General features: G+C 56.8%; 1 protein-coding gene across 1 annotated transcript in view; it reads right to left on the minus strand.

The window, feature by feature from the left end:
- Positions 1 to 15584, minus strand: part of LOC147086841 (tyrosine-protein phosphatase non-receptor type 18-like) — a 67740-nt gene that overhangs the window by 13852 nt on the left and 38304 nt on the right. Inside the window, exons 7-8 of the mRNA XM_085979021.1 lie at positions 5785 to 5856; positions 5279 to 5352 (exon numbers count right to left, since the gene is read on the minus strand). Of these exons, the coding sequence (XP_085835147.1) occupies positions 5279 to 5352; positions 5785 to 5856 (146 nt within the window). The remainder of the gene's footprint in view (positions 1 to 5278; positions 5353 to 5784; positions 5857 to 15584) is intronic.

Consider the following 15584-nt stretch of genomic DNA (forward strand, 5'->3'; position numbering starts at 1 on the left):
CACATCCCAGAGTGACCAAACCATCCCAGAGTGACCGACCATTGCAGAGTGACCGACCATCCCAGAGTGACCGACCATCCCAGAGTGACCGACCATCCCAGAGTGACCGACCATCCCAGAGTGAGCGACCATCCCAGAGTGAGCGACCATCCCAGAGTGACCGACCATCCCAGAGTGACCGACCATCCCAGAGTGAGCGACCATCCCAGAGTGACCGACCATCCCAGACTGACCGACCATCCCAGGTGACCGACCATCCCAGAGTGACCGACCATCCCAGAGTGACCGACCATCGCAGAGTGACCGACCATCCCATAGTGACCGATCATCCCAGAGTGACCAAACCATCCCAGAGTGACCAAACCATCCCAGAGTGACCGACCATCCCATGGTGACCGATCATCCCAGAGTGACCGACCATCGCAGAGTGACCGACCATCCCAGAGTGACCGACCATCCCAGAGTGACCGATCATGCCAGAGTGACTGATCATCGCAGAGTGACCGACCATCCCAGAGTGACCGACCATCCCAGAGTGACCGACCATCCCATAGTGACCGATCATCCCAGAGTGACCAAACCATCCCAGAGTGACCGACCATCCCAGTGTGACCGACCATCCCAGAGTGACCGACCATCCCAGAGTGACCGACCATCCCAGAGTGACCAAACCATCCCAGAGTGACCGACCATCCCAGAGTGACCGACCATCCCATAGTGACCGACCATCCCATAGTGACCGACCATCCCAGAGTGACCGACCATCCCAGAGTGACCGATCATCCCAGAGTGACCGACCATCCCAGAGTGACCGACCATCCCAGAGTGACCGACCATCCCAGAGTGACCGACCATCCCAGAGTGACCGATCATCCCAGAGTGACCAAACCATCCCAGAGTGACCGACCATCCCAGAGTGACCGACCATCCCAGTGACCGACCATCCCAGAGTGACCGATCATCGCAGAGTGACCGACCATCCCAGAGTGACCGACCATCGCAGAGTGACCGACCATCCCAGAATGACCGAGCATCGCAGAGTGACCGACCATCCCAGAGTGACCGACCATCCCAGAGTGACCGATCATCGCAGAGTGACCGACCATCCCAGAGTAACCGATCATTGCAGAGTGACCGACCATCCCAGAGTGACCGATCATCGCAGAGTGACCGACCATCACAGAGTGACCGACCATCCCAGAGTGACTGATCATCCCAGAGTGACCGCATCCCAGAGTGACCGACCATTCCAGAGTGACCGACCATCCCAGTGACCGACCATCCCAGAGTGACCGACCATCCCAGAGTGACCGATCATCACAGTAACCACATCCCAGAGTGACCGACCATCCCAGAGTGACCGACCATCCCAGAGTGACCGCATCCCAGAGTGACCGATCATCCCAGAGTGACCGATCATCGCAGTGACCACATCCCAGAGTGACCAAACCATCCCAGAGTGACCGACCATTGCAGAGTGACCGACCATCCCAGAGTGATCGACCATCCCAGAGTGACCGACCATCCCAGAGTGACCGACCATCCCAGAGTGAGCGACCATCCCAGAGTGACCGACCATCCCAGAGTGACCAACCATCCCAGAGTGAGCGACCATCCCAGAGTGACCGACCATCCCAGAGTGACCGACCATCCCAGAGTGACCGATCATCCCAGAGTGACCAAACCATCCCAGAGTGACCAAACCATCCCAGAGTGACCGACCATCCCATGGTGACCGATCATCCATGAGTGACCGACCATCGCAGAGTGACCGACCATCCCAGAGTGACCGACCATCCCAGAGTGACCGATCATCCCAGAGTGACCGAACATCGCAGAGTGACCGACCATCCCAGAGTGACCGACCATCCCAGAGTGACCGACCATCCCATAGTGACCGATCATCCCAGAGTGACCAAACCATCCCAGAGTGACCGACCATCCCAGTGTGACCGACCATCCCAGAGTGACCGACCATCCCAGAGTGACCGACCATCCCAGAGTGACCGACCATCCCAGAGTGACCGACCATCCCAGAGTGACCGACCATCCCATAGTGACCGACCATCCCAGAGTGACCGATCATCCCAGAGTGACCAAACCATCCCAGAGTGACCGACCATCCCAGAGTGACCGACCATCCCAGAGTGACCAAACCATCCCAGAGTGACCGACCATCCCAGTGTGACCGACCATCCCAGAGTGACCGACCATCCCATAGTGACCGATCATCCCAGAGTGACCAAACCATCCCAGAGTGACCGACCATCGCAGAGTGACCGATCATCCCAGAGTGACCAAACCATCCCAGAGTGACCGACCATCCCAGAGTGACCAAACCATCGCAGAGTGACCGACCATCCCAGAGTGACCGATCATCGCAGTAACCACATCCCAGAGTGACCGACCATCCCAGAGTGACCGCATCCCAGAGTGACCGATCATCCCAGAGTGACCGATCATCGCAGTGACCACATCCCAGAGTGACCAAACCATCCCAGAGTGACTGACCATTGCAGAGTGACCGACCATCCCAGAGTGACCGACCACCCCAGAGTGACCGACCATCCCAGAGTGACCGACCATCCCAGAGTGACCGACCATCCCAGAGTGAGCGACCATCCCAGAGTGACCGCATCCCATAGTGACCGAACATCCCAGAGTGACCGACCATCCCAGAGTGACCGCATCCCAGAGTGACCGACCATCCCAGAGTGACCGACCATCCCAGAGTGACCACATCCCAGAGTGACCGCATCCCGGAGTGACCGACCATCCCAGAGTGACCGACCATCCCAGAGTGACCGACCATCCCAGAGTGACCGATCATCCCAGAGTGACCGATCATCGCAGAGTGACCGACCATCCCAGAGTGACCGACCATCGCAGAGTGACCGACCATCCCAGAGTGACCGACCATCCCATAGTGACCGATCATCCCAGAGTGACCGACCATCCCAGAGTGACCGACCATCCCATAGTGACCGATCATCCCAGAGTGACCAAAGCATCCCAGAGTGACCGACCATCCCAGTGAACGACCATCCCAGAGTGACCAAACCATGCCAGAGTGACGGACCATCCCAGAGTGACCGACCATCCCAGAGTGACCGACCATCCCAGAGTGACCGACCATCCCAGAGTGACCGACCATCTCATAGTGACCGATCATCCCAGAGTGACCGACCATCCCAGAGTGACCGATCATCCCAGAGTGACCGACCATCCCAGAGTGACCGATCATCCCAGAGTGACCGACCATCCCAGAGTGACCGACCATCCCAGAGTGACCGACCATCCCATAGTGACCGACCATCCCAGAGTGACCGATCATCCCAGAGTGACCGAACCATCCCAGAGTGACCGACCATCCCAGAGTGACCGACCATCCCAGAGTGACCGACCATCCCAGAGTGACCGACCATCCCAGAGTGACCAAACCATCCCAGAGTGACCAAACCATCCCAGAGTGACCGACCATCCCAGTGTGACCGACCATCCCAGAGTGACCGACCATCCCATAGTGACCGATCATCCCAGAGTGACCAAACCATCCCAGAGTGACCGACCATCGCAGAGTGACCGATCATCCCAGAGTGACCAAACCATCCCAGAGTGACCGACCATCCCAGAGTGACCGACCATCCCAGAGTGACCAAACCATCGCAGAGTGACCGACCATCCCATAGTGACCGACCATCCCAGAGTGACCGACCATCCCAGAGTGACCGACCATCCCATAGTGACCGACCATCCCAGAGTGACCGATCATCGCAGAGTGACCGACCATCCGAGAGTGACCGACCATCCCAGAGTGACTGACCATCCCAGAGTGACCGATCATCCCAGAGTGACCGACCATCCCAGAGTGACCGACCATCGCAGAGTGACCACATCCCAGAGTGACTGATCATCCCAGAGTGACCGACCATCCCAGAGTGACCGACCATCCGAGAGTGACCGACCATCCCAGAGTGACCGACCATCGCAGAGTGACCGACCATCCCAGTGTGACCGATCATCCCAGAGTGACCGATCATCGCAGTGACCACATCCCAGAGTGACCGACCTTCCCAGAGTGACCGATCATCGCAGAGTGACCGACCATCCCAGTGTGACCAATCATCCCAGAGTGACCGATCATCGCAGTGACCACATCCCAGAGTGACCGACCTTCCCAGAGTGACCGATCATCGCAGAGTGACCGACCATCCCAGAGTGACTGATCATCCCAGAGTGACCGATCATCGCAGAGTGACTGATCATCCCAGTGTGCCCGATCATCCCAGAGTGACCGATCATCGCAGTGACCACATCCCAGAGTGACCGACCTTCCCAGAGTGACCGATCATCGCAGAGTGACCAACCTTCCCAGAGTGACCGACCATCCCAGAGTGACCGACCATCCCAGAGTGACTGATCATCCCAGAGTGACCGATCATCGCAGAGTGACCGACCATCCCAGAGTGGCCGACCATCCCAGAGTGACTGATCATCCCAGAGTGACCGATCATCGCAGAGTGACCACATCCCAGAGTGACCGATCATCGCAGAGTGACCGACCATCCCAGAGTGACCGACCATCCCAGAGTGACTGATCATCGCAGAGTGACTGCATCCCAGAGTGACTGGTCATCAGATCCCAGAGTGACTGCATCCCAGAGTGACTGGTCATCAGATCGCAGAGTGACTGGTCATCAGATCGCAGAGTGACCACATCCCAGAGTGACTGGTCATCAGATCCCAGAGTGACTGCATCCCAGAGTGACTGGTCATCAGATCCCAGAGTGACCACTTCGCTGCCCTCACGCCCTGAGTCGCTCAGTCACTGCCCTCCCATCACAGGGTGACGAACTCAGCCCCAGCACTGACCCCTCCCTCCCTGACCCCCTCGCCTCACCCCAGCGCTGACCTCTCCCCCCTGGACACCCCTCCCCCCACCCCGGCGCTGACCCCTCCCTCCCTGACCCCCCTCCCCCCACCCCGGCGCTGACCCCTCCCTCCCTGGCCCTCTCCCCCCTCCCCGGCGCTGACCCCTCCCTCCCTGACCCCCTCCCCTCACCCCAGCGCTGACCCTTCCCTCCCTGACCCCCTCCCCTCACCCCAGCACTGACCCCTCCCTCCCTCACCCCCTCCCCCCTCCCCGCCGCTGACCCCTCCCTCCCTGACCCCCTCCCCTCACCCCAGCGCTGACCCCTCCCTCCCTGACCCCCTCCCCCCTCCCCAGCGCTGACCCCTCCCTCCCTGACCCCCTCCCCTTACCCCAGCTGACACCTACCAGTTTCAAGACGTTGCGTAGTTTGCTGGAACTCTTCCTGTCGCTGCCGGAGGACGAGGACCCCCTCGACTGATCTGCAAAATGAGAGGGTGTTAAACCATCGCCCGAATTAGCTGGCCTGAGCTGGGGGTGTGTGCGGGGAGGTGGGGGCGATGGCAGTACTCCCGGGGGGGGGGGGAGGGGCGGGGGTAACATATCGCCGACGGCCCTGCTGCTGTCCAATCACTGCTGCTGGGAAGTGGGCCTGCTTGGACGAGGGCGGGATTTGCGCTCGCTGTGATGCCCCCCATGGCCGAATGTCCGGCTGTTTACTGCCTGGTTCAGAGGCAGCTGGGTAATGAGGGAGGAGGAGGGGCATCGCCCTGGGCAACAGGGATGGGGAGGGGGAGGGGGAGGGGGATGAGCATCGCTCTGGGTAACGTGGAGGCGGAGAGGGGGAAGAGGGAGAGGGAGAGGATGTACGATCGAGATGAAACACTGGGAGGGCGAGTGCGCAGTTCCCTTACCGGTGTCCTCTACGATGTAGGAGTCGGACGTTCTCTGGGGGAGCGACGGAGCCCAGGACTCACTGTCCACATCTGCAAAAGGAAATCCATTGACTATTAAATCTCGCACAATGATCCGCCCTTTCCACTGTCCCAGTCGCCGCTCAGTGGGTCTCATTCCCCACCGAGTCAGAAGGTCGTGGGTTCGAGCCCCATAATCCAGGCCCGACACTCTTCCCCCGGTACCAGTACTGAGGGAGAGCCGCACTGTCGGAGGGGCAGTACTGAGGGAGCGCCGCACTGTCGGAGGGGCGGTACTGAGGGAGCGCCGCACTGTCGGAGGGGCGGTACTGAGGGAGCGCCACACTGTCGGAGGGGCAGTACTGAGGGAGCGCCGCACTGTCGGCGGGGCAGTACTGAGGGAGCGCCGCACTGTCGGAGGGGGCGTGCTGAGGGAGCGCCGCACTGTCGGAGGGGGCGTGCTGAGGGAGCGCCGCACTGTCGGAGGGGCGGTACGGAGGGAGCGCCGCACTGTCGGAGGGGCGGTACTGAGGGAGCGCCGCACTGTCGGAGGGGCGGTACTGAGGGAGCGCCGCACTGTCGGAGGGGCGGTACTGAGGGAGCGCCGCACTGTCGGAGGGGCAGTACTGAGGGAGCGCCGCAGTGTCGGAGGGGCGGTACTGAGGGAGCGCCGCACTGTCGGAGGGGTGGTACTGAGGGAGCGCCGCACTGTCGGAGGGGCGGTACTGAGGGAGCGCCGCACTGTCGGAGGGTGGTACTGAGGGAGCGCCGCACTGTCGGAGGGGCGGTACTGAGGGAGCGCCGCACTGTCGGAGGGGCGGTACTGAGGGAGCGCCGCACTGTCGGAGGGCCAGTACAAAGGGAGCGCCGCACTGTCGGAGGGGCGGTACTGAGGGAGCGCCGCACTGTCGGAGGGGGCGTGCTGAGGGGGCGCCGCACTGTCGGAGGGGCAGTACTGAGGGAGCGCCGCACTGTCGGAGGGGTGGTACTGAGGGAGCGCCGCACTGTCGGAGGGGCGGTACTGAGGGAGCGCCGCACTGTCGGAGGGGCGGTACTGAGGGAGCGCTGCACTGTCGGAGGGGCAGTACTGAGGGAGCGCCGCACTGTCGGTGGGGCGGTAGTGAGGGAGCGCCGCACTGTCGGAGGGGCGGTACTGAGGGAGTGCCGCACTGTCGAAGGGCCGGTACAAAGGGAGCGCCGCGCTGTCGGAGGGGCGGTACTGAGGAAGCGCCGCACTGTCGGAGGGGGCGGTACTGAGGGAGCGCCGCACTGTCAGTGGGGCGGTACTGAGGGAGCGCCGCACTGTCGGAGGGGCGGTACTGAGGGAGTGCCGCACTGTCGGAGGGGCGGTACTGAGGGAGCACCGCACTGTCGGAGGGGCAGTACTGAGGGAGCGCCGCAGTGTCGGAAGGGCGGTACTGAGGGAGCGCCGCACTGTCGGAGGGGCGGTACTGAGGGAGCGCCGCACTGTCGGAGGGGCGGTACTGAGGGAGCGCCGCAGTGTCGGAGGGGCGGTACTGAGGGAGCGCCGCACTGTCGGAGGGGTGGTACTGAGGGAGCGCCGCACTGTCGGAGGGGCGGTACTGAGGGAGCGCCGCACTGTCGGAGGGCGGTACTGAGGGAGCGCCGCACTGTCGGAGGGGCGGTACTGAGGGAGCGCCGCACTGTCGGAGGGGCGGTACTGAGGGAGCGCCGCACTGTCGGAGGGCCAGTACAAAGGGAGCGCCGCACTGTCGGAGGGGCGGTACTGAGGGAGCGCCGCACTGTCGGAGGGGGCGTGCTGAGGGGGCGCCGCACTGTCGGAGGGGCAGTACTGAGGGAGCGCCGCACTGTCGGAGGGGTGGTACTGAGGGAGCGCCGCACTGTCGGAGGGGCGGTACTGAGGGAGCGCCGCACTGTCGGAGGGGCGGTACTGAGGGAGCGCTGCACTGTCGGAGGGGCAGTACTGAGGGAGCGCCGCACTGTCGGAGGGGCGGTAGTGAGGGAGCGCCGCACTGTCGGAGGGGCGGTACTGAGGGAGTGCCACACTGTCGGAGGGGGCAGTATTGAGGGAGCGCCGCACTGACGGAGGGGGCAGTATTGAGGGAGCGCTGCACTGTCGGAGTGGCAGTACTGAGGGAGCGCCACACTGTCGGAGGGGGCAGTATTGAGGGAGCGCTGCACTGTCGGAGTGGCAGTACTGAAGGAATCCTGCACTCTCTCCCCATAGCCCTGTATCAATCCCAAACTAATCCCACTGCCCCGCTCTCCGCCCATAGCCCTGTATCAATCCCAAACTAATCTCACTTCCCCATTCTCTCCCCATAGCCCTGTATCAATCCCAAATTAATCCCACTGCCCCGCTCTCCCCCCATAGCCCTGTATCAATCCCAAACTAATCCCACTCTCTCCCCATAGCCCTGTATCAATCCCAAACCCCACTATCCCGCTCTCTCCCCATAGCCCTGTATCAATCCCAAACTAACCCCACTGCCCCGCTCTCTCCCCATAGCACTGTATCAATCCCAAACTAACCCCACTCTCTCCCCATAGCCCTGTATCAATCCCAAACTAATCCCACTGCCCCGCGCTCTCCCCATAGCCCTGTATCAATCCCCAAACTAATCCCACTGCCCTGCTCTCTCCCTATAGCCCTGTATCAATCGCCAAACTAACCCCACTGTCTCGCTCTCTCCCCATAGTCCTGTATCAATCCCCAAACTAATCTCACTGCCCCGCTCTCCCCATAGCCCTGTATCAATCCCAAACTAACCCCACTGCCCCGCTCTCTCCCCATAGCACTGTATCAATTCCAAACTAACCCCACTCTCTCCCCATAGCCCTGTATCAATCCCAAACTAATCCCACTGCCCCGCGCTCTCCCCACAGCCCTGTATCAATCGCCAAACTAACCCCACTGCCCCACTCTCTCCCCATAGCCCTGTATCAATCCCCAAACTAATCCCACTGCCCAGCTCTCCCCCCCACAGCCCTGTATCAATCCCCAAACTAATCCCACTGCCCCACTCTCTCCCCGTAGCCCTGTATCAATCCCCAAACTAATCCCACTGCCCCACTCTCTTCCCATAGCCCTGTATCAATCGCCAAACTAATCCCACTTCCCCGCTCTCTCCCCATAGCCCTGTATCAATCCCAAACTAATCCCACTGCCCCGCTCTCTCCCCATAGCCCTGTATCAATCCAAAACTAATCCCACTGCCCCGCTCTCTCCCCATAGCCCTGTATCAATCCCAAACTAATCCCACTGCCCCGCTCTCTCCCCATAGCCCTGTATCAATCCCCAAACTAATCCCACTGCCCGCTCTCTCCCCATAGCCCTGTATCAATCCCAAACTAATCCCACTGCCCCGCTCTCTCCCCATAGCCCTGTATCAATCCCCAAACTAATCCCACTGCCCCGCTCTCTCCCCATAGCCCTGTATCAATCCCCAAACTAATCCCACTGCCCCGCTCTCTCCCCGTAGCCCAGTATCAATCCAAAACAAATCCCACTGCCCCGCTCTTTCCCCATAGCCCTGTATCAATCCCCAAACTAATCCCACTGCCCCGCTCTCTCCCCATAGCCCTGTATCAATCCCCAAACTAATCCCACTGCCCCGCTCTCTCCCCATAGCCCTGTATCAATCACCAAACTAATCCCACTGCCCCGCTCTCTCCCCATAGCCCTTTATCAATCCCCAAACTAATCCCACTGCCCCCGCTCTCTCCCCATAGCCCTGTATCAATCCCCAAACTAATCCCACTGCCCCGCTCTCTCCCCATAGCCCTGTATCAATCCCCAAACTAATCCCACTGCCCCGCTCTCTCCCCATAGCCCTGTATCAATCTCAAACTAATCCCACTGCCCCGCTCTCTCCCCATAGCCCTGTATCAATCCCCAAACTAATCCCACTGCCCCACTCTCCCCCCATAGCCCTGTATCAATCCCCAAACTAATCCCACTGCCCCGCTCTCTCCCCATAGCCCCGTATCAATCCCCAAACTAACCCCACTGCCCCGCTCTCTCCCCATAGCCCTGTATCAATCCCCAAACTAATCACACTGCCCCGCTCTCTCCCCATTGCCCTGTATCAATCCCCAAACTAATGCCACTGCCCCGCTCTCTCCCCATAGCCCTGTATCAATTCCAAACTAACCCCACTGCCCCGCTCTCTCCCCATAGCCCTGTATCAATCCCCAAACTAATCCCACTACTCCACTCTCTCCCCATAGCCCTGTATCAATCCCCAAACTAATCCCACTGCCCCGCTCTCTCCCCATAGCCCTGTATCAATCCCCAAACTAATCCCACTACTCCACTCTCTCCCCATAGCCCTGTATCAATCCCCAAACTAATCCCACTGCCCCGCTCTCTCCCCATAGCCTTGCATCAATTGCTAAACTAACCCCACTGCCCCGCTCTCTCCCCATAGCCCTGTATCAATCCCAAACTAACCCCACTGCCCCACTCTCTCCCCATAGCCCTGTATCAATCCCCAAACTAATCCCACTGCCCTGCTCTCTCCCCATAGCCCTGTATCAATCCCAAACTAATCCCACTGCCCCGCTCTCTCCCCATATCCCTGTATCAATCCCAAACTAATCCCACTGCCCCGCTCTCTCCCCATAGCCCTGTATCAATCCCCAAACTAATCCCACTGCCCCGCTCTCTCCCCATAGCCCTGTATCAATCCCAAACTAATCCCACTGCCCCGCTCTCTCCCCATAGCCCTGTATCAATCCCCAAACTAATCCCACTGCCCTGCTCTCTCCCCATAGCCCTGTATCAATCCCAAACTAATCCCACTGCCCCGCTCTCTCCCCTGTATTCTGCCGTGCTTCAAATATTGATCCAATATTCCCATGAAGGATGCTTCAGGCAGTCGGTTTTGCTCCAAAACCCTCGTTGAAAAGAAATTTCACCTGACCATCCCTTCTTGGCCCATCGAAAGCCTCCCTATAACCTTATATTGAAAAGAATCTCGATTAAATCTCCTCTTAGCCTGCTTTGAAAATCTCCGCAGAGTGACCGCACGGTTATAGTTTCCCCACCCTTTGGCATCAACTCTGTGGCCAATCTGCGGGGGTTACATTGGGATGTATAGACACCCCCCCCCACCGTTCTGCAGGGGCTGCGCGGCCTCCTACGGACTCAAAATGGCGGGCCGGGAGCACGAACAGGAAGTGCGCCGCCTGCCATATTGGGTAAGGACAAACGAGGAGCACCTTTGACCCGCGACTCAGACGGACGTTAGGTCCATTTGCAGATATCAAATGCGGAGGTTCCGACACGTGCTTCGGGTCTCTCTTCCCCCTCCCCCGCCCCGCTGCAACTCTGGGTTGTCCCCAGGCTGCCAGAGCCATCAACATGACCATACTCACAGTACCAGGTAACAAACATAGGCATAGTAAGGGGTGAGACATGCCTCCAATACTATCCAATTGATACCTATGCCATCAGGAAGAATGGTACTTTGAGAGGAGTCTCCCTAAACAGATGCCACGGGAAAGGCACGCTTACGATATGCCCACATCTGGTAGGAGAAGGCCCTAAGGATGAGTGCGGCTATAATAAGACAGAGGGGTGTGTGTTGGATTTATCACATGTTGATCACCATCACACCCGCTCGGGATATAGAGGCAAAGGGGAGTATTGTAGAGCCACCACAGAGACTGAGTACCAATATGTGCAATCACAATGCCTAACTTCTGCTTTACGCCAAAGATCCCTGTGACAATTGGACACACCAGATTGGTGTATGTACATTCAAGGGAGGAAATAAAACGAAATGCGCCAGATAGTCTAAAGGACGAGTTGGTCAATTATGAAGAAATGAAAGAGGATTTAAGTAAGATGGTGAAACAACACATAGTGTTGCAAAGGGGAATTAGAAAGGGACACAGAGGTAGAGCTACAGGAAGTCCCGTGGTATGAGAAGCTGTGGGATTGGGGAATGAATGTCAACATACACCCATGGATCTGCATCATTTCTCATATATTAGTGATAGTACAGTTAGTCATGGCTACAGGATTGGGAATAGCAGCATGCACCGCTTGTAAAAAGAAACGGACCGAACAAAGAGCTAAAGCGAGTCGGAAAGAGTTGGAAAACACAAGTTTGCTCTGAACATGATGGGTATGCAGGGCCTCCCGAACCAGCGCCTGATCGCCGCATGGGGCAGGAGGCACAGCGATGCTTATACATGTGGTTTAACTCGGGCAAGGGCCAAGTACCAAAAGGGGGGATTGCAGTGGGGAAAGAGTTAAACTGACATCGCTGGCAGTTTCACTGAAGGTGTAAGAAAGACAGGGACTAACATGAAAGACCACATCCATAAAGAGGCGGTCAAGATAAGCTGACCTTTGAAAGCTAAAAAAACAATTAAATGCAGACAGGGTGTCTGGGATTTCAACTGCCCGTAAAAACTTTATATCTGGGTTACATCCCAAGGTATCTTTTAATCAGCATTCAGCAGTTTGAGTGATTGATTGAGGAGGCAGCTTACACATGTTTATATTAAGATTTGTAACCAGTCCGTGAAGGTGCATGTGGGGCAATATCCAATCAGGTGGCAGGAATGAATTGTGCCTGAGGCTGCCATGTGTATTATAATGTATAAAAATGTAGTGTTTGCTGTAACAGTTTGTAAAAGTCTGGCTAAGACAGAGCACACTGTCTCCCCACCGGTGCAATAAAGACAACTTGACTATCGATCTAAAACCTTGTGTCGAGTGTTGGTTTAAAATACTCCACAACAATATCAAAATCCTTCATGATTTTGAACACCTCTATTAAATCTCCTCTTAACCTCTAAGGAGAACAACCCCAGCTTCTCCAGTCTCTCCACATCACTGAAGTCCCTCATCCCTGGTACCATTCTGGTCAATCTCCCCTTAACCTTCTCTGCTCCAAGGAGAACAATCCCAGCTTCTCCAGTCTCTCCACATAACTGAAGTCCCTCATCCCTGGTACCATTCTGGTCAATCTCCCCTTAACCTTCTCTGCTCCAAGGAGAACAACTCCAGCTTCTCCAGTCTCTCCACATCACTGAAGTCCCTCATCCCTGGTACCATTCTGGTCAATCTCCCCTTAACCTTCTCTGCTATAAGGAGAACAATCCCAGCTTCTCCAGTCTCTCCGCATCACTGAAGTCCCTCATCCCTGGTACCATTCTGGTCAATCTCCCCTTAACCTTCTCTGCTATAAGGAGAACAATCCCAGCTTCTCCAGTCTCTCCGCATCACTGAAGTCCCTCATCCCTGGTACCATTCTGGTCAATCTCCCCTTAACCTTCTCTGCTCCAAGGAGAACAATCCCAGCTTCTCCAGTCTCTCCACATCACTGAAGCCCCTCATCCCTGGTACCATTCTGGTCAATCTCCCCTTAACCTTCTCTGCTCTGAGGAGAACAATCCCAGCTTCTCCAGTCTCTCCATATCACTGAAGTCCCTCATCCCCGGTACCATTCTGGTCAATCTCCCCTTAACCTTCTCTGCTCTGAGGAGAACAACCCCAGCTTCTCCAGTCTCTCCACATCACTGAAGTCCCTCATCCCCGGTACCATTCTGGTCAATCTCCCCTTAACCTTCTCTGCTCCAAGGAGAACAACCCCAGCTTCTCCAGTCTCTCCACATCACTGAAGTCCCTCATCCCTGGTACCATTCTGGTCAATCTCCCCTTAACCTTCTCTGCTCTAAGGAGAACAACTCCAGCTTCTCCAGTCTCTCCACATCACTGAAGTCCCTCATCCCTGGTACCATTCTGGTCAATCTCCCCTTAACCTTCTCTGCTCTAAGGAGAACAATCCCAGCTTCTCCAGTCTCTCCACATCACTGAAGTCCCCCATCCCTGGTACCATTCTGGTCAATCTCCCCTTAACCTTCTCTGCTCTAAGGAGAACAACCCCAGCTTCTCCAGTCTCTCCACATCACTGAAGTCCCTCATCCCTGGTACCATTCTGGTCAATCTCCCCTTAACCTTCTCTGCTATAAGGAGAACAACCCCAGCTTCTCCAGTCTCTCCACATTACTGAAGTCCCTCATCCCCGGTACCATTCTGGTCAATCTCCCCTTAACCTTCTCTGCTCTAAGGAGAACAACCCCAGCTTCTCCAGTCTCCCCACATTACTGAAGTCCCTCATCCCTGGTACCATTCTGGTCAATCTCCCCTTAACCTTCTCTGCTCTAAGGAGAACAACCCCAGCTTCTCCAGTCTCTCCACATCACTGAAGTCCCTCATCCCTGGTACCATTCTGGTCAATCTCCCCTTAACCTTCTCTGCTCTAAGGAGAACAATCCCAGCTTCTCCAGTCTCTCTACATAACTGAAGTTCCTCATCCCTGGGACCATTCTGGTCAATCTCCCCTTAACCTTCACTGCTCCAAGGAGAACAACCCCAGCTTCTCCAGTCTCTCCACATCACTGAAGGCCCTCATCCCTGGTACCATTCTGGTCAATCTCCTCTGCCCCCTCTCCAAGACCTTGATATCCTTCCTAAAGTGCGGTGGGCCAGAATTGGTCACAATACGTCCACTATCCTCATAGCGTTCATTGCATTAAATCTGTCGTTCAGGTCAGAGGTCCTCAACGACAGAGTTGGTTGCCGAGCAACCAATATCTGGGGATCCTCGGTCCGTGCCGTCCTTGCGCAGGGGATGCCCGAAAGTGGGCGCTCCTGAATTTAACCGCCAGACTCCGATTATTCCAACCCTCTCCTGGCCGGCCTCCCATCTTCCACCCTCCGTAACCATCAACTCATCTAAAACTCTGCCGACCCCATGTCCTAACTCGCGCCCAGTCCCGTTCACCCATCACACGCCCTGTGCTCGCTGATCTACACTGGCTCCCGGTCCGGCAACGCCTCGATTTAAAAATTCTCCATCCTCGTGTTCAAATCCCTCCGTGGCCTCCTCACCACCATCCCAATCTCTGTAACCTCCGCCAGCAGTACAAAAAGAAAGATTTGCATTTATATAGCACCTGTCATGACCACCGGATCTCTCAAAGCGCTTTACAGCCAATGAAGTACTTTTTGAAGGGCGGTCACTGTTGTAATGTAGATTATTATCCGAATAGCAATAGATTGGGAGAAGGGGAAGTGCAACGAGGCCTGGGTGTCCTTGTGCACCAGTCGCTGAAGGTAAGCACGCAGGTGCAGCAGGCGGTTAAGAAGGCAAATGGTATGTTGGCCTTCATAGCGAGAGGGTTTGAGTACAGGAACAAGGATGTCTTGCTGCCATTGTACAGGGCCTTGGTGAGACCAGACCTTGAGTATTGTGTGCAGTTTTGGTCGCCTTATCTGAGGAAGGATGTTCTTGCCATGGAAGGAGTTCAGTGAAGATTCACCAGGCTGATACCTGGGATGGCAGGAATGACGTATGAGGAGAGATTGGGTCGATTGGGCTTATACTCGCTGGAGTTTAGAAGAATGAGAGGGGATCTCATTGAAACTTATAAAATTCTAACAGGACGAGACAGACTAGATGCAGGAAGGATGTTCCCGATGGCGGGGGAGTCCAGAACCAGGGGTCACAGACTAAGGATAAGGGGTAAGCTATTTAGGACAGAGATGAGGAGGAATTTCTTCACCCAGAGAGTGGTGAACCTGTGGAATTCTCTACCACAGAAGGCAGTGGAGGCCAATACATTAAATATATTTAAGAAGCAGTTGGATATATTTCTTAAGGCTAAAGGGATCAAGGGGTATGGGGAGAAAGCAGGGACCGAGTACTGAAATTGGATGATCAGCCATGATCGCATTGAATGGCGGAGCAGGCTCAATGGGCCGAATGGCCTACTCCTGCTCCTATCTTCTATGTTTC

This window comes from Somniosus microcephalus, unplaced genomic scaffold, assembly GCF_052327205.1.
Source record: "Somniosus microcephalus isolate GS21.2 unplaced genomic scaffold, FLI_Smic_1.0 unresolved_chr7, whole genome shotgun sequence".
Taxonomy (NCBI): Eukaryota; Metazoa; Chordata; class Chondrichthyes; order Squaliformes; family Somniosidae; genus Somniosus; species Somniosus microcephalus.